The sequence below is a fragment of the Neophocaena asiaeorientalis genome, unplaced genomic scaffold (assembly GCF_003031525.2).
Source record: "Neophocaena asiaeorientalis asiaeorientalis breed wild unplaced genomic scaffold, Neophocaena_asiaeorientalis_V1.1 scaffold450, whole genome shotgun sequence".
In the NCBI taxonomy this organism is placed as follows: Eukaryota; Metazoa; Chordata; class Mammalia; order Artiodactyla; family Phocoenidae; genus Neophocaena; species Neophocaena asiaeorientalis.
In genome coordinates this window covers 660,165-679,952 of record NW_020175674.1, presented here as the reverse complement: position 1 = coordinate 679,952, position 19,788 = coordinate 660,165, and the positions used below count along the sequence as shown (strand labels likewise).

Sequence of the window (19,788 nt, the reverse complement as noted above, 5' to 3'; positions counted from 1 at the left end):
TGAGACTAGCCAGAAATACAAGGAAAGTCACCTACGCGAAAAACTGAAAATAGCTCCAGTAAACAAGAGAGTGAACTAGGAAACAGCAGATCCAACACAGGAGGGTGACAAAAAGAGGGAATGTGATAATGGCTGAGTAGCTGTCTGAAAAAACCACCTGTACAGATTGGCAGAGAAGGGCAAATGCAGAATAGACCTTTCTAGCAAAAACAGGGAATCAGGTTATCAGGTATTTGGGGACAAAAAACCTTCAAAAGACTAGTGATAAGAACAGGGTGGACCTGATAGAAAAGTTGGAAAAACTTTAAGATAGGCTTCCAGAAAGTTATGTTGATGTTAAAAGTGGGGTGATTATTAATTCCAGGAAAAATAAAGTGTACAAAGTATAATCTTGGTGCTCTGCTTTGCTCTAAAGTATACAGTATTTTTAAAGTCATAATTAAACAACTGCTAATGTGTTTATTAAATATTATAACTATATAATGGGAGAAGGGGAAGTTAGCTACATCATCAGGTAATATTATCAAGAAGACGATAATGTCTAAAACTGTTAAATCAAGCAATAGTAGAACAGGCATATAATTTAGATACACTAAGATAAATACCAAAAGTAACAACTTCTGAAGTCAAAGTAACTGTCTCTAGAAGGTAGAATGTTGGGACAGGTACTGCTGTTTTTCATCATAAGGCCTTTAGATTTTTTTTAACTGTGTACACGTTACTTTGACAAATTTTACATATATACAAGAAAATAAGGTCACCATGGTCTGATGTGATTTTAGACATGATATCTATTTATTTATTTTTAAATGATATTTATTTTGAAATTTCAAATGACATTAGGGGAAATGTGATTTTTACGTTTATTGAAGGGGGCATGGGCTAAAAAGGGGCTCTAAAACACTTTACTAGATTATCCAAATACTACAACAAACACTTATGCACCAAATTCTTCTCGAAGCAGCACTTCCTTAGTCCCTCCACCCTCCCCTCAAACTAACCATGTTGGCAAAGAAGAGAACTTTGAAGCTTAACCAACAAAGGATGGTACAATAATTCTAAGGCAGTGTTTCCATCAAGACAGGGGGCAAGCAGGCTGAAAAGCAGTCGTTACACCTACCACTCAGCTGTTCCTCTTTGCTAGTCTGGCTTTTCATTTCCTGTGTCCCTACCCAATTCATTATTTTCGTCATCATTGTCTCTATACCAGTTATTCATTTTCTATTTACCAGAAGTTTCCCTTGATCTAATACCAAATTTAGCCTGTCTGCTTATAACAGGTTATAATCTGACCACTTCTTGGTAAGAACAGATGTTTCTCAATAACATGCATAAATCCTGCAGTTAATGCTATCAGAGTGATTAACATATTCACATATGGCAATCAAATCTAGGCATGGAAATGTTAAAATTTGGACTCATTGAGCCTGGGCTACAATTTAGTGCTAAACATCTGCAACAACACTGGGGCACTGTTATTTTAGCGAGACACCTGAACATAGCAAAATTAATTTTGTTAATTTTTATTAATACAGAACATACTAACAGAAAGTTATCTTTCAATATAATCAAAGTTACAAATACTGTAACCAAGAAACAAATAATATCCACTTGACTTGACTCTCCTCTTCGTTGAATAATTTTCTATTAGGTAGTACAGATATTTTTACCAATTTACTTTTAAACTGCTTTCTGATTTCAAAGAAATTTCTTAGCTTTTACTTATTAAATAATTCCTTCAGTTGGGAATTTCATATATCAAAATATTTCCTGCAAGTTAGTACATTCTTCAACGCCTTCTACTTAACCTAGTTGTCTTAAAATGCAATATGATTCTTTGAAAGTTGAGTATGACATCAGTGTTTCCAAAAGATCAGCATAAAGCCCATAAGAAAGAAATGTTTTCCTTCCGCCAGTCACAGAGGCCATATGAATGTTCCACATTCTTCATATTCAGCAACAGGAATCGCTTACAGCTCAAATGGCAGGAGACAAGGGAGAACTGAGGCCATCAATGTACTTGTAAAACAGATAAAACTCCAAATATATTTTAAGATTCCGCCTTGACCACAGATGAGAAAGTGTTGGAAGAGCTCTTCAACTTTTCTGTAGCAGCACCTCTGGTCCCCCAGTTAGAAAAAGAGATACAGGACGGCAGTCCTTCTAAAGCAGCACAAACTCAATCTGCAAAGACTGGGAGAAGCCCTCTCCGCCAATGATACACCCCAGAAAATAAACTGCCATGTGCAAGAGGGTCAGTTATCAGAATAAATAACCATATTCTGAAGGACTGATAAAACAAAGAATAGTTTTACACAAAGAATACCCTATGCACTCAGAAATTTCAGGACAATTATACATTAAGTACTTAATGCAAGTAATATTCTATCTGTTGAAAGTCATTATGAACTACAAGTTCTTTTAACTGAATTTCATATTATACAAAACTTAAGAAGTGTGGCACATTTCTACTATTAACCATTACATTATTTGTTTTTTTTAAAAAACATATATTAATCAAAACTGATACATTACCCAGAACTTTTGATTTAAAATATAAACGAAGGAAACCATTACAAACTCCGAATTCAAACAGGCATTCTTCTATACAAACATACGAGTTATTTTAGTTAAAAAAAAAAAATAGCCATTGCAATGCAATTAAGCCACCTCTGATTAAGACATACATTTCATGCATGTGAAACAATAAGTTTACATTCAAGAATAAGTTCCATAGCAAACAAATTACAGCATTTATTCAATAAGGAATATTAAAAATAATTCCACTTAATAGAAAATAAAATAACTTCAAGCACATATAATTTATCATGTACATACTCCAAAATCTCCAGAATTTAATTAGGAAATTTAAAGAACTTCTTTTTAAAGTACATCTTAGAAAAACGAACCAAAACAATCAGTGGCTTAACTAAAGAGAATGTGCATACATGTTCATCCTTGACCTATATGTAAAAATTGAATGAAACATAGAGGAAATGAAGGTTACTGTTTTCCAAAATTGCTGCAAGATAATATTAGTACTTAAGTCAAAACACTTACCTGCAAAATAAAACCAGCTTGAGGTATTTCCAATGCTGCAGCAAATTTCTTAATGTTAAATACCACAATGAAAACAGTCTCCTTTGAACATTTACATCTGGTTGACAGTTGAGGCAGAAGATAAAGGTCGGCCAAGAAGCTTTCCAAGCTCACCTATATTCTTTCATCCCTTATGAAGTGTAAGCTTCAAGGGAAATGGTCACATGTAAAAACATCAAATGAGATGGGTTTCCTGACTGCAACATCTTAACCAAATGGAAAGAGGAATTTTAAATCTTCCTACCGGAGACCTACCATGAGCATTAATTCCTATTCTAGACAGGTAAATAGGTCCTTTGAAATCAAATCTAAGCTTGACAAAGAACTGTACTGGATAAACTGAATACATGAACCACCTCAACAAAGATGGTACTTTAAGCCTTTACACACGACCTGTGAAAAGGATGAAGTGTTTTATTTAGATTTGGTCTTTCTTCATCTTTTTGTAACTATGAATCCTAAAGGGTCAGCAAGTCATTATACTCACACATCTTGTAATCACTTTCTTCACACAATAGGCACACATATACAGTATCATATGTCAATATAATATTATCAACACAGCATAAACATTTAAGCAGCAGACGCCTTTCACATGAAAGAGGCTCCATGCATCATACGGACTGTCCCATCAGAAAGGAAACATAAGAATGCCATTTCAGCAGTTACAGTGTTGATATGATCAGTATAGCGAATTTCTTTTATACCCGTCATATATTTTCATAAGTCATCCATAAGGAAGAAGCAAAGGACAAAGACAGCTTTAAAAAAACAAAGTTATGTGCCAACTTCAAAAATGACATACTAACCAGACATCAGCATTTGAAAGCTAGGCTGAATAGGACTGGCCTTGATGCACATGCAGGAAATTTGTTTTCAAAATATAAAATTAAATGGTAATGTCGGCAGTATTACTACTGTTTCTATATTTATGATTAATTACTAGCAGTACAACTCCCAGAAGGAAGGAGATGGATCCAATAGCGATGTAAGCAATCCCCAAAAATGGATTTTTTCCTCCCATCCATGAAATAGTGCTCAAGATCATCCGTTTTCGTCCATCAAATGAATGTACAGGGTAATCTGAAGAGTGTATAGGAAGACTTTTCCATGTCTAGTTACTTGATTTTTAAAACACAACTTAAAAAGTTGGCATTTAATTGCTTGTAATTCATTGGTAAAATTCTACAATACACAGGCACCTTACTCATATGTTCTGAATCACAAAATAATTATATAATTATTATCCAAAAGGATTGATTTCACAAATTAAATGTTAGTAGTAAAAGCCAATATAAAGACAAGATGAAAAGGCAGAGGGCTATGTACCAGATGAAGGAACAAGATAAAACTCCAGAAAAACAACTAAATGAAGTGGAGATACGCAACCTTCCAGAAAAAGAATTCAGAATAATGATAGTGAAGATGATCCAGGACCTCGGAAAAAGAATGGAGGCAAAGATCGAGAAGATGCAAGAAATGTTTAACAAAGACCTAGAAGAATTAAAGAACAAACAGAGATGAACAATACAATAACTGAAATGAAAAATACACTAGAAGGGATCAATAGCAGAATAACTGAGGCAGAAGAACAGATAAGTGACCTGGAAGACACAATGGTGGAATTCCTTGCAGCAGAACAGAATGAAGAAAAACAAATGAAAAGAAATGAAGACAGCCTAAGAGACCTCTGGGACAACATTAAACGCAATACCATTTGCATTACAAATGTCCCAGAAGAAGAGAGAAAGGACCCGAAAAAAATATTTGAAGGATAACTTCTCTAAGTGGGAAACACAAGAGAAGAAAAGGACCTACAAAATCAATTAAGAAAATGGCAATAGGAACATACATATCAATAACTACCTTAAACGTGAATCGAGGAAATGCTCCAACCAAAAGACACAGGCTTGCTGAATGGATACAAAAACAAGACCCATATATATGCTGTCTACAAAGGCCCAATTCAGACCTAGGGACACATACAGACTGAAGGTTATTGGAAGAATCAATGTTGTGAAAATGACTACCCAAAGCAATCTACAGATTCAATGCAATCCCTATCAAATTACCAATGGCATTTACAGAACTAGAACAAAAAATCTTAAAATTTGTAACGGAGACACAAAAGACCCCGAATAGCCAAAGCAGTCTTGAGGGGGAAAAAACGGAGCTGGAGGAATCAGACTCGCTGACTTCAGACTATACAAAGGTACAGTCTAGTTGGGTCATTTGTAGGGACGTGGATAGATCTAGAGACTATCATACAGAGTGAAGTAAGTCAGAAAGGGAAAAACAAATATCGTATATTAACGTATATATGTGGAACCTAGAAAATGGTACAGATGAACCGGTTTGCAGGGCAGAAATAGAGACACAGATGCAGAGAACAAACGTATGGACACCAAGGGGGGAAAGCGGCTGGGGGTGGGGGTGGGGTGATGTATTGGGAGATTGGGATTGACATGTATACACTGATGTGTATTAAATGGATGACTAATACGAAAATAAATAAATAAATAGGAAAAATAACAAAATAAAAGCCAGTACAGTTTACAAGCAAAAACAACTAAAGTTAAGGGTTATATAATTTCTCATTTCTTAGATATTTCTGTTCTCATTACACAGGAGGGGTAAAAGGTCTGTAATGTGAAAATATATTTCAGATAAATAGCAATGAAACCCATAGAGGAAAAAGAGCTTGACAGACCAGGAGAAAAAGGAAGAATGAAGAGATTAGGGTTCTCTATGAGCTCAAAGAGCACATGTAGCAAGAGTGTAGTTAGGAGAGTATGGGACGACTCAGCACAAGGTCGAAAAGCATGACAATGAAGTTTTACATTAGTGATTTGGAGCAATGGTGAAACTCACGGTGTGACACTGGATTGACGACTAAAACAGAGTGGAATTGAAGGGTGGATCCTTAAACAAATTTGAGAAATGGGACACCAACATGTTGGATGAGCTACCAACATGGACCAGTTCTAGGATTTGGCAAGAGTTAGGGAAGAGAAGAAGACAGAACTAAGTCCCTATGCAAAAGGTTTACAACTTTTTCAAAAGCATCTTTTGAATCGTGTTAGTTCCCATCTCTTTCTCCAGCTTCCGTAGCTCCCCAGCCCGGCAAATGACTCCCCAGCCCGGCTGTGACTCCAATGGCAGGCTCAGCTCTACTAGTTCTTAAATCAATCCCAACCTGAGCCAGGAATGATTGTAAGAACTCTAACTAACCCAACACTCTATGGGATGTGGTATCAAATCACCCATGCTAGTCTCTCTATATCACAAGCCTATAAAGTGGGCTTCTGCCTTGATTCTAATACCCAGTTCCCACCTTATACCCGATTTTGATAATTAACCCTTAACGTTCTGCAGGTCAAATTCCTGTTGTATCGATTTTCAAAATAGTCTGCATTCCTCCTAAAAGTTCCCTTGGTGCAAATTATCTGTCAACTAAGAACTCCTGAGTGCTCCAAAGATTTCCCTTTATTGTGCCGTAGGCTACAGGTCACCCTCTACTTTGGCCATAGCCTCAAGATAATGTTCTTCCTACCAGCACCTAAACTGGGTCTGTCTGTCTAAAATTTCTGCTATGTAGGCCTAGTTTCAAACACTTGGTCACTTTCAGTCTGTCACTCTCAGGTCATGTTCAGTCGTCTACTGAGGTGCAAAATCAAAAAACTAAGGCTACAAATAGGTCTTTATTTTGAAATTAGGTCTATTAACTTAACCGTTTATTAATCCATTATAAAGCTAAAACTATATACTTATAGCTAATTTGGGTTATGAAAAATCAAAAATGTAAGATCATCAGCACACATGCTAATATTTGAAAATTTTTCATTCACGATATATACAAGCAATGGGCTAGAAATTAAAAGATGTAAGGATTTTGTTGAGAATAAAAGTTAGTGCCCAATATTTCTGGCTTAGGAAAGACTTTGTATCCAGGCCAATATGGACTGGTCTGACTACTTGAGTGAACCAGCTAGGGATGCAGCCTACAGTGATGGTTGATGGTAAAGTCAACACAGCTCGATTATGATCCCTGATTCTTCTATCGCCTGTGTAATCTCAGTTAAGTTACTTAAATGCTCTATGTTCCTATATTCTTGTCTATAACATGGAGATGACACCTGCCTCACAATGCTTGAAATAATAAAATAATACATGGAAGGTACTTAGTATAACGTTGACATATAGTCAGGATGAAATTAATGATATTTATCAGCACTGAAAAGTATGCCTAAATTATTAAGGTGGAACAATACAGCTAATGATAAAAATGTTTTGATATTGTAAACAGAGCAATAATTATAAATAATTATGTTGATATGAAATAACAAATTTGCTGATTTTTATTATCTAAAAAAATATAGATTAAAACAGCCCAGTACCACCAACACTTAGATTTACTGAGTAGTAGCCTTTGCATTAAGCTGAATTACAATCTCTCTTGTAAAAATATCTTAACTTATTAATAAATCTAGCACCTACATTTTAAATAATTTTACCAATTATGATGCTTGAACTCTAGTACAAAGTATTTAAAACTTAAAGGCATTTCTGGAAGAAACAAGTTAAAAGAGACTTTCTCATACATACACACATACTCATAAAAATGCAGAGAGCAAAACTAAAACACAAAGTAGCATGCCACATAACTGAGACAAGATTGGACTACACTCCTTTCAAATTCTTTGAATCTGTGCACATGGCCAAAAAAGGATACTGTATGTGATATTCAAATAGTATCGTCCAGCTGGTAATGTCGGATGTAAATCACTTTTCCTCTCTATAAGACGATACAACTTACGAAAAGTAGGTAATGCTGCAGTACGCATCCAAACAATAAAATCCTCATTTATGAACCCACTATTATCTTCGTTAGGATCCAGCATATATACTGGTTTAACCCAGTTTACTGGCTTTGTTGTGCCTTAAAAAGGAGAGATCGGTGTGGGGTGGGGAGACAAGACATTCAATTCTATTGAGAGTTTCACTGAAAATTCACACTCTAATAAAACAAAGATACACAAGATGAATATTTTCCTTATGTTCAAAAGTAGAAATATATTCATATTCTGAGGAAGTCTTAAAATCGAAAGAGAAACCAATTCTTCACATAAAAACTTAACAAATAATTACAAAGATTTGATTGATATCTCAATTAAGAGAATACTAAAAGTAGGCTACTGAGTATATTCCAAAAAGCAAATGACTTAATTCAAAGATATAATGGTAAGAAACATTACATTGTGAAATCAAGGAGGCATAGAAACAAAAAGAAATTTGGACTTATAACTATTAATAATTAAAATAAATAAACAAATAAATACTTGTTTAAAATAAACCTTGTCACAATTTTAAAAGATTATGGCTGAAACGCTTACAAGGAAATACCAGAGAAATTCAAGATTAAAAGTACACTACTTTTCCTTTAGAATTTCAGTACATTAGAAGATACTACATATTTTACCTAACTTGACAACAAGTTAAGAAAAGTTGCTTTTTAAAAAGCATAAACTTTTTTAAGATTCTAAAGACAGAAAATTTTAGGTACTTCATTAAAACGCCTAGCTTATGTTTTAAGGGATATTAGTAATATTTTACCTTTGAATCGTTCTTCTAGGGGAATGTCTGCTCCAGGGGGATTTCTGAATTTCACATTTTTATCTGTCCACCAAGCAATACCTTTCTTTATCAAATGAATAGGTGTAGGATCAGATTCATTGCCAACCAGAAACAAATCTAGTGTATCTAAACACAAGAAAAGGAAGATACTGCTAAACATCTACTGAAAATCCATAGGACCGGCTTTCTTCCATGAGAAATGAGGATCTGGTACTTGCTCCCCAAAGTGGTTGTAACGAAGCAGGCACATGACGAGCATTTGCTCTTGATTATTTACATGTGAATTAACTATGGTAACTTTATAATCCTAGATGAACTTGCCTTCCCTCAATAGTTCCAGGTCATTTTCCTACATGGCTAACTGATATGTGATATGGTCAAATGTTTTAATATTACAACTAAAACAATTTGCAAGGTAAATCTGTCTCTATTCTTTAAAAAAAAAAAAAGCACTGCTAAATAGCTTCTGGCTTATCAATTTCTCTCTCTGCACTATCCAATCTGGTAATCACTAGCTATATGGCTACAGAGCCCCTGAAATTACGGCTGGTCCAAATGACTATGTTTTGTAAGGATATAATGTACATCAGACATCAAAGATTTAGTATAAAAATTAGTATATAAAATATCTCACTAATAACTTTTATATACTGAATATCACTTACCTGCTGAAATGATAATATGTGCGGCATACTGAGTTTAATAAAGTATAATTAAAATTAATTTCACTTGTTTCTTTTTTATTGTTTTTTTTTAATGTGACTACCAGAAAGCTTAAAATTATACACGTCTCACATTTACGGTTCACATTACATTCATATCAGACAGTGCTGCTCTAAATGATCAACTGTAGCCCCTGTCTAATGGTATAAATATTCAAAGTTGTTGGTAAAGGTAGCCTGGCATTTATTTTATCATGTATGAAATAGTAAGTTAGCAGAATGTCCCTGCTTCTTTCTTCCCAGAGACAGAAATTCATTCTTAAAATATAAGAATTCACAAAAGAAAGTCATAAAGCATTATAATACCCCACTAATTCACATATTTATCTTAAAGCTGTTGAATTTCTCAATCTCATTTATGTTTCTGAAAGATTATACAAATACTCCTAACTACAGTATAATATATATATATATATATATATATATATCATCTTTGTTTATCTCTGTCTCATACCATTAAACATGCTGTTGGCAATAGCTCCACAAGGAGCAATTGGTTTGTCTTCATTTCTTCGATAAGGCTCACATTCCTTACTGGGATTCTGGTATTTAGAAGGAAAGAAGAGAGAAGTTATTACCCAGGCCTCTGGGCGAACTATGAGTTAGTCCTAATTACTGATTAAAAATTCAATCCCTACATATTTCTCACTTGCAATGCATATAAAATGTCTATATTATAAACAGACTATAAATAATACCACATTTAATAACTCAAAATATATTCCTTAACATTACTACATTATAGCCTTTTTTGCATATACTGTCATATAGGTATATGTCAAATTGACTTTTTTCTCTTTTTATAAATTTATTTATTTTATTTTTGGCTGCACTGGGTCTTTGTTGCCGTGCACGGGCTTTCTCTAGTTGCAGCAAGCGGGGGCTACTCTTCATTGCGGTGCGTGGGTTTCTTATTGCGGCAGCTTCTCTTGTTGTGGAACACAGGCTCTAGGCGCACGGGCTCAGTAGTTGTGGCGCACGGGCTTAGTTGCTCCATTGCATGTGGGATCTTCCCAGACTAGGGTGTGAACCTGTGTCCCCTGCGTTGGCAAGTGGACTCCCAACAACTGCGCCACCAGGGAAGCCCCCAAACTGACATTTTAAACAATTTTCATATCAACACAGAAATCATAACTACAAAATGTTTTCTGCACAAGAAAAACTAAGAAGCCGTCTATTGTCAATCCAGCTGTGACAGAATGAAAGGAATCTTAAACTGGAAGTAAGAAGACTGGAGCTTCGGGACTTCCCTGGTGGTCCAGTGGTTAAGACCCTGGGCTCCCAATGCAGGGGGTCCGGGTTTGATCCCTGGTCAGGGAACTAGATCCCTCCTGCATGCCGCAACTAACAGCCCGCGTGCCACAACTAAAGATCCCGCACGCCGCAACTAAAAATGATCCTGCGTGTCGCAACTAAAAAAACCAAAGATCTCGCATGCTGCAGCGAAGATCCCACACGTGGCTCCCACATGCTGCAACTAAAACCCAGCACAGCCAAATAAATAAATATTAAAAAGAAAAAAAAAAAAAGACCTGAGCTTCTAGTTCCAGCTATGTACTATGTGACTCTGCACAAGTCCCTTGATTTATCTGCACTTCACTTATAAAATTAACATGTTCAAGTAGATAATTTCAAATTTTGTAATTTGGAAGGGAGGGAGGGAGGAAGGAAAAGTCTAATGCAGACTCCTAGAATATACCAATCTTCTCTAAGTTGTGCACCCAGGTATAAAGAAAGCACAAATGTTGGCAAGGCAAACAGCACTTCACCTGTCCTCCAGATTTGGTTTTGGCTTAGTCCCTGTTGAAGATCTCAAGGAAACGTGGAAGCTGTAGGATTAATCCAGAGATTCTACCAAGTCTGATATTAGGTATACATCTGAGCTGTTCTGCGACTCCAAGGCCACATTAAGCCATGTCTCACAACACATAAACAAACCAAGATAGTCTCGATCTGAAATTAACTAGAACCTAGTTAGGCCTCTTAGGGCTATTCCATTATAACCAACCTTGACTTGTATCTACATTCTGGCAGAGAATCTCATAAAGTCTCTTTAATACTTGACTTCTCAGCTTTTTGGTCCCTAAGACATCTACGTTCAGAAAGTTAGTATTCTAAGACCATGAAGATAGACAATGTATGACTGGCTTATTACTATTTGAATGTTTGGATGAAAACTGATTTCAAAAAAATAAGGTAAATAAACTCTCAATGGGGCAAATATATTTTAACCACTAAACCATTTTGGAGGGGAGGGGGGCAAGGAATAGCAACTTTATTTGGAAAACCAGAAAAGATGGTGGACTAGTATCCCGAAGAACCATCTTCTAACTACTAAATTATTGAAGTTTTTTTAAAAAAAGAAAAATATTTACTACCTATGCATCAGATACTGAACTAAGCAATGCTAGGTACTTTGCAGTAACTGGCTTAGGAAAGCCATTTAATAAAGAGTACCTAACATGTACCACATACCATGTAAGGTGCTAGAAATGGAAAAATGAAAAAAAAGTCCCTGCTTTTCAGCCGCTCACAATGTAATATAGGAAACAGACTCAAATACAACCAACTATAATATGAAATAAGAGCCATGATAAAGGTGTCTATATTCATTCCATATATATTTATTAAATGCCTTTCGTGTGCTAGGTACTGGAGAGGCACTTGGTATATGGTGATTAAAGAATGTCATGCTCCCTGCTCTCATGAGCTTGCAGTGTAGTTGGGAGGACAGAAGATAAGGGGAAGACTGTCTCTGGAGGTAGTATCATGAAAGTTAAGACCTAAAGAAAGTAGGAGACAGCCACGTGAAGAGCAGGCAGAAGAGAGCTTTAAGCAGAGAGAACAGTACACACCATTTAGAAAGAACTTGATACCTCTGAGAAGGCAAACAGGGAGTGTAGTTAGAGCATGGCAATAAAGAAAATGACATATGATGAGACTGGAGAGTCATGCATAGCTCAGATCATCCTGAGTAAACAAACCACTGAAAGATTTTAAGCAGGGAAGTGGTATTTACTTTTTTTAAAAGATCACTCTAGCAGCTCTGCAGAAAATGACCTGGAAAGGAAGAGCAAGAGTAGATGATATGGGGAGACAGTGTGTTAAGTAAAGTGAGAAGTGACTTGGAACAGGGTATGAATGAAGTAAATACGTAAAGAAGTTATTTTGCATCCAAAGACACTAAAGTAAACAGCAGGCCTGAGGTGAGAGGACCTCCAGGGAAAGAGTAAAAACCACATTCTAGACAAATGAAATGGAAATGCCCAAATGGGCAGATTACCTGCATCACCAGGCATGGTTAGGGAACAGCATATATGGCTCAGGGCAGCCAGGCCAAAGGTACATTAAGGATAGAATATAAAATCAATGAAGCTGAAGTGGTAGGCTGACATCAGATTGTGAAGGGCCTTATATACAATGTTAAGTTACTTGAACTTCAATCTGTCTGTTCTTAACATCTTTAAAATTTTTGAAAGCCACCTGGTCTTAAAGTCATATATTTTGGTCTAGTCCAGGGATCGATAAATGACAGCCTGCAGGCCAAATCCAACCCCAGCACCTGTTTTTGTAAATAAAGTTTTATTGGAACACAGCTACCCATTCACTTAAGTATTCTCCATGGCTGCATTCATTCTAAAATGGCAGAGGTGAGTAGCTGCAATAGACTATATAAACTGCAAAGCTGAAAATGTTTACTATTTGGCCCTTTACAGAAAAAATTCATCAATCCTTAGGTTTAGTCTAAAAGCTCTGCTTGAGGTTTGGAAGAAAAGAATCTCAGCTTCTTTTGCCCTCAGTGAAGAGAGTGTGTATCTATATAAAAGAACTGTAAATCAACCACCACTTCTAGGTCTTTCAACACACCCAATCTATGATCCCAATCAACAAATTCTTGGTGTGTCTCATCAACTTGGTGTGTCTCACAGACCTTCACCTTCTCTGGACTTGAGTCCTAAAAGTTGGATCCCACAACATAAATCCCACATGGACTACAAGATATTGCAGACCTAACCAGAATCTTTAAATAGACATATTATTTCTTAAGATCCCAAACATCAGGAAATAGCAATAAAACCAGGAAGGATAACCTAGAGTAACTTTACGTTTACCAGGACCATTCTGGTCCCAGTATGGTCCTAAATTGCATTCTAAGAGTGTCACTGTTTCTAAGAGATACTTGAATTGCTAAAGGTTTGCTGCATTGGTAGCAATAATATAAAATACTTGGGCACCAACCACTACTATGAGAAGCCGAACAACAGTCAGGAAACTAAGATCCTCTAGTCCACAGATTCGCAAACCAGGCTGAGCATCAGAAGGGGAGCTTGTTAAGAATAGATATTTTAGAGCTCCACCCCTGTAGACACAGACATATGAGACTTAGGAGAATCCTGGAATCTGTATTTTCAAAAAGCTCCTCAGACAGTTTTTCAGTAACCCACACCCTTTGGACTTTAGTACTCGGGCTCCCCACAAGGTAAAAAGCAAAGCGCATACATGTTCAATTCTAAAACACAATCTCAGAAATTAAAAGTAGCTTATTTACATATTCCTACCCAGTGTACTAATAATAAGTAAACTCAAACAGAACAAATTATATTCCCAGAATGCTAGACTCATCAAAATTCCATTACAAACAGATTAACAAAGCAAAAATCCCAATGATACTACCGGAAACAAGCAGGTTGTCCTCTGGCTGCAAGAAATCATTAATCTGTGCAAATTCCAGGGGAAAAAATTTTAACTAAAAACCTTCACTAAACAAACTAAAAATGTCAAACAACACCTTAATTTCATCTAACATTATTAAATTTAACATTTCTAATTGAACAATTACCACATGTTCTTAGTTCTTAGACACCGTAGTTTCATGTTCCATCATTTTACTTACAAGTAAAGCACTAGGATCTCCATTTAGTTGACTATCATCTCGAGATTTCACATAACGACGATGGTTTTGATAGAAATTAGACAGTCCATAATACATAAACACATTGCCCTAGAGAAACAGAAAGGGAAAAAATGTTCATATAAAACTATTAAGTACGAAGTTGTTTCATGCATACATAAAAGCTATGTAATTTGCACTAGTTTAGAATTTGTGATAACTTAAAACAGTTACTGGGGTGAATTCTACCAGTACTTAGCAATCTAAAATGGTACAAATTGTAAATAAGGTTAAACAATCAAACCAAATCAAATACTGTTAAAGAATCAAATCAAATAAGGTCAAAACTCCAAGAGTCAACTTTGAAAATACTCTGAAAGACCTCAAGGACGTCTATTTACATTAAAACAAACAAACAAACAAAAAAGCTCTCAAGGAATCTATTAGCCTAGTCTGATCAACTTTCAGTTTTATTTATTTTTTTTTAAAGATTTTTTTTTTGATGTGGACCATTTTTAAAGTCTTTACTGAATTTGTTACAATATTGCTTCTGTTTTATGTTTTGGTTTTTTGGCCACGAGGCATGTGGGATCTTAGTTCCCCGACCAGGGATCGAACCTGCACCCCCTGCACTGAAAGGCAAAGCCTTAACCACTGGACCGCCAGGGAAGTCCCTACTTTCAATTTTAAATCTTCTCTAATTCAGATTGGTCTTCATCCAATTAGCATGAACTTTTCAAAGGAATAATGCTTTCAAGCTTTCAATTACTGCCCAAAATAAATTCTGAACTTGAATTGGGTCATAGTAAATTTCTCAGTAGGATACTATATAATATTAGTAATGAACAAATTAATAATTAGTAAAGTATCTAAGATAATGAGTCACTTTATAATAATCAAGAAAAGTACTTTAATGTATTCAGTGGAGTCAACTTGGAAATAACCTGGGAAATAAGGGTAACCTACATACATTGTAACTATTTAGAAGATGTTATGAAGTCATCTTGAATGACTAAGATTTTTAGAGGTGGCAAAAACATCAGCTATTTTCTCCTTTCTGGTTGTTACCTCCATTGTCTATAACCTTATACTCAATTAAAAGGAATTCAGAAAAAAAAAAGGAATTCAATAACATTTTGCTTTATTTGATTTGCTGTTTTCATATACACAATCATTTATTTAAAGCTTGATTTTCAAATGTCAAAATATGCAAACTTTCCCATTCCTTATAAAGAAAACACTTACATAGAAATCTTTCATTTATTTATTTGGTTAGTTGGTTTTTTGTTCTATGAAAAGGCTTTAGTCTAATTCAGCTTGGGCTTGTAAAGGAACACAGAGCCCACAAAAGAATGAATCTGAGGATGATCACCTTTGCAGAAGAAGAGTTCTGAAATGCTTAATGTTTTTGTATGGGGGAAGAAACTAGTGGAGCTTCTAAGTCATTACAAGTCTCTTCCATGTCTTTAATTCTGCCTGTTCTGACAAAAGCAGAACTTAATGCAACTTATAGTTTGTCTATCACATAAAAAATCAAATTTTTATGATGTTTTAAAGTTATATGTTATTTCTGCCAAAACAAAATAATTAAATTCCTGTCTTCTCCCTAATTTATTTTCATATTTTTTAAAAAGGGAGCGTTACAGTCCACTATCTCAGGGCAACAGCATCCATAACCACTAGATGGCAACCATCTATTAGGGACCTCAAAAGTCATAACGACCTTTAAGAAAATCTAAAGCATAGCTACAAAAATCTAAAAAGTTGGCATGTATTAAAGCAGTTTTGCTCCCTGAAGAATAAAACAATAATTTTTTAAAGCTCAATTTTCAAGTAAAGGAGAACATAAACGGGTCTTGTCATGCCTATTTCTGAATCTTTGTGTCCTTTAGCATCTGCTCAGTTTCCAAGAAAAATGACGGGTAAGTGTGAATGCAAAAGACACACACACCACACACACACACACACACACACACACACACACACACACACGGATGGTATTCTAACTGCTTGTCAATAAGGTTTTACTAAGTGTTTGCATTTATGTTAAAGTATCTATCATATCTGATGAAAAAATAATGCAATAATGGGTGAATTAGTATTTATTTTCCAAAGTAAAACTTATAGTATTAAAAGTAGGCAGAACAGTTTGAGCAATAATTTTTTAAATACAAGTAGATGTAGATAGAAACTTGATACAAAAAACATTTTTGTACAGTTATAAAATTTTCCAGAAAAAGAATAGGTTTTAAATTTAATTTAAACTACTAACTACAATAAACTATTAAATTAATATATTTAATTATCAGACAGCATAATCCAATAGCAAAACAAAACAATCTTCCTCAAAAGTGTATAGATTCCCAATAAATTAAAGCAACATACCAACAAGAAGAAAATAACTAGTAAAAAAAAAAATTTAATATAATATCAATATTTTTTAAAGCATGGCTTTTCCAAAACACTACTTGGGAATACAGACCTCAAATGACTGTTCCAGTGTGAAGTTAATGGTACAAATACAAGGTGTCACATTCGGAGACAAACATTTATTGCAGGGACTGGAAGGGTCTGTTCCGGTATAATCAATCTGCAAGAGAAAAATATAACTAAGTACACTTCCTTGGAGAAAGTGGATACACTCTGAAATAATTTGCTATCGGAGGGAAAAATGAGCCTGATGGAGCAATAATAGCCCAGAAAAAACCTTTTTATAAGGTCATCTGTTTATTTTGACTGGAAAGGGTCCTATGTCATCCTACTGGCTCATCTCTCCTTTTTACCAAAAGAAATACATTTACGCATAAAATCATAAATATAAAATTCAAACTTCATGATGTATAAAGGTTTAAATAACTACAAAGTCTAAACAACTTTTCCATCATCTCAGCTTTCCATGGCACATTTTCAAATTAAAAAAACAAACACAAACAAAAAACTACCAGGTTTCTCAAGGGCTACCATTTCTTTAAAACCTGGTGTTGGATAATTAAGAATCTGTCTTATCTTTCTCCTGGGTTCCTGGCAGGGAGCCTCTAAATCCCTTAAATTCCCCTGGTGATAAGAGTGCGTTTGTTTTTGATAAGCCCCTTGAGTCACCCTAGAGGTTATGCTAAGGAGATGGCTCAGGTGAGGGCTGGTCACCAGAAAGACTAGATGTGATTAGGGACTCTGGACCAGCCCAAACTCTGGAAAGAGGGAGAAGGCTGGAAATTTAGTTCAATCATGTGGCCAATGTTTAATCAATCATGCCTTCATCATGGAATTCCAATAAAAACTCTGGCCACCACAGGTGAGCTCCTGGGTTGGTTAACCCACCAATGTGCCCTGATTCTACAGGGAGAGGGCACGAAGCTCTATATTCAAGACTCTCCCAGACCTTGCCAAATGTGTCTCTTCATTTAGCTGGTCCTAGTTTATATGATTTATGATAAAACTATAATTGTAAGTCTAGCACTTCCCTGAGTTCTGAGTCATTCCAGCAAATTATGGAACCTGAGAGAAGTTACAGTAACCTCCCATATTTATAGGCAGTTGGTCAGAAATGCAAGTGGCCTGGAGACCTCTGAACTTGCAACTGGCATCTGAAGTGAGGGCAGTCGGGGAGAGGGGGGCTTGGGAACTCCCGGATTTGTAGCTAGTTGGCCAGAAGTATGGGTAGCCTGACTTGCAGCTGGTGTCTGAGTGGTACTGAAGTATATTGTTGGGGACCAGACACCTGTGGAGTCTGACACTAACTCAGGTGGTCAGTGTCAGAATTGAATTGCAGTACACCAGCTGTTGTCAGAAGACCTGACCTGATAGCTAAAATGAGAAAACTTTTTCCATTATACGAATTTTTTAATAGATTTTATTTTGTAGAGTGGTTTGAGGTTCACAGCGAAATTGAGTGCAAACTACAGAGTTCCCATATACTTCCTGGACCTACACATACACAATCTCCTTGATTATCAATATCCCTCACCAGAGTAATACATTTGCTACCAATGATGACCCTACAATGACACACCATTATCACCCAAAGGCAGTGGTTTACCTTAAGGTTCACTCTAGGTGTTGTACATTCCATGGGTTTTGACAAGGGTATAATGACATATATATACCATCACAGTATCACACAGAATAGTTGCACTGCCTAAAAGATCCTCTGTACTCTGTCTATTCATTCCTCCCTTATCCCTAAGCCCTGACAACCATGGATCTTTTTACTGTCTCCATAGTTCTGCCTTTTCCAGAATGTCACATAATTGGAATCATAAAGTATGTAGCCTTTTCGGATTTACCTCTTTCACTTAGGAATACGCATTTAAGGTTCCTCACTGTCTTTTCATGGCTTGACAGCACATTTCTTTTTAGCATTGAAGATTATTCCATTTTCTTGGTCCACCACAGATTATTTATCCATTCACCTGCTGAAGGATATCTTGGTTGTTTCCAAGTTTTGCCAAGTACAAGTAAAACTGCTATAAACATCCACATGCAGGTTTTTGTGTGGACCTAAGCTTTCAGCCCATTTATGTAAATAACAAGGAGTAGAAATGCTGGATTTCATGGTAAGAGTATGTTTAGTTTTGTAAGAGACTGCCAAACTGTCTTCCAAAGTGACTGCACCACTTTGCATTCCCACCGGCAATGAATGAGTTCCTGTTGCTCCACAACCTCGCCAGCATGTGGAGCTCTTGACGTTTTGGGTTTTCACTAACAGCTGTGTAGTGGTATCTCACTGTTGTTTTAATCTGCAATTCCCTAATGATCATGTCAAGCATCTTTCACTTGTTTACTTGCCATCTGTGTACTATGGACTAAAGGTTTATGTCCCCCCAAAATTCACATGTTGAAGCCCTAATTCCCAATGTGATTAATTTGGAGGTGGGGACATTGATTAGGGTTATTTATTTATCTTTTAAATTTTATTTATATTTTTGGCTGCGTTAGGTCTTTGTCGCGGCACGCGGGCTTTCTCTAGTTGTGGCGAGCAGGGGCTACTCTTTGTTGAGGTGCGCGGGCCACTCATTGCGGTGGCTTCTCTTGTTGCAGAGCACGGGCTCTAGGCATGCAGGCTTCAGTAGTTGCAGCATGTGGGTTCTAGAGCACACGGGTTTCAGCAGTTGTGATGCATGGGCTCAGGAGTTGCGGTGTGCAGGCTCTAGAGCATGAGGGCTTCAGTAGTTGTCGCGTGCGGGCCCAGTAGCTGTGGCTCGAGGGCTCCAGAGTGCAGGCTCAGTAGTTGTGGCGCACAGGCTCAGTTGCTCCGCGGCATGTGGGATCTTCCTGGACCAGGGATCGAACCTGTGTCTCCTGTATTGGCAGGTAGATTCTTAACCACTGCGCCATCAGGGAAGTCCCTGGATTAGGTTTAGATGAGGTCATGAAGGTAGGGCCTCTGTGATACGACTAGTATCCTCCTAAGATGAAGAAGAAAGGCCAGAGCAGGCTCCGGCT

The 19,788-nt window shown here is 36.3% G+C and overlaps 1 protein-coding gene across 1 annotated transcript in view; it reads right to left on the bottom strand.

The window, feature by feature from the left end:
• Positions 1 to 1,507: 1,507 nt before the first annotated feature.
• The window catches only part of CDC50A (cell division cycle 50 P4-ATPase accessory subunit A), a 38,545-nt gene continuing 20,264 nt past the window's right edge, over positions 1,508 to 19,788 (bottom strand). Inside the window, exons 2-7 of the mRNA XM_024731876.1 lie at positions 16,829 to 16,936; positions 14,350 to 14,457; positions 9,910 to 9,997; positions 8,713 to 8,859; positions 7,832 to 8,038; positions 1,508 to 4,182 (exon numbers count right to left, since the gene is read on the bottom strand). Coding sequence (XP_024587644.1) covers positions 3,989 to 4,182; positions 7,832 to 8,038; positions 8,713 to 8,859; positions 9,910 to 9,997; positions 14,350 to 14,457; positions 16,829 to 16,936 — 852 coding nt within the window. The 3' untranslated portion in view covers positions 1,508 to 3,988. The remainder of the gene's footprint in view (positions 4,183 to 7,831; positions 8,039 to 8,712; positions 8,860 to 9,909; positions 9,998 to 14,349; positions 14,458 to 16,828; positions 16,937 to 19,788) is intronic.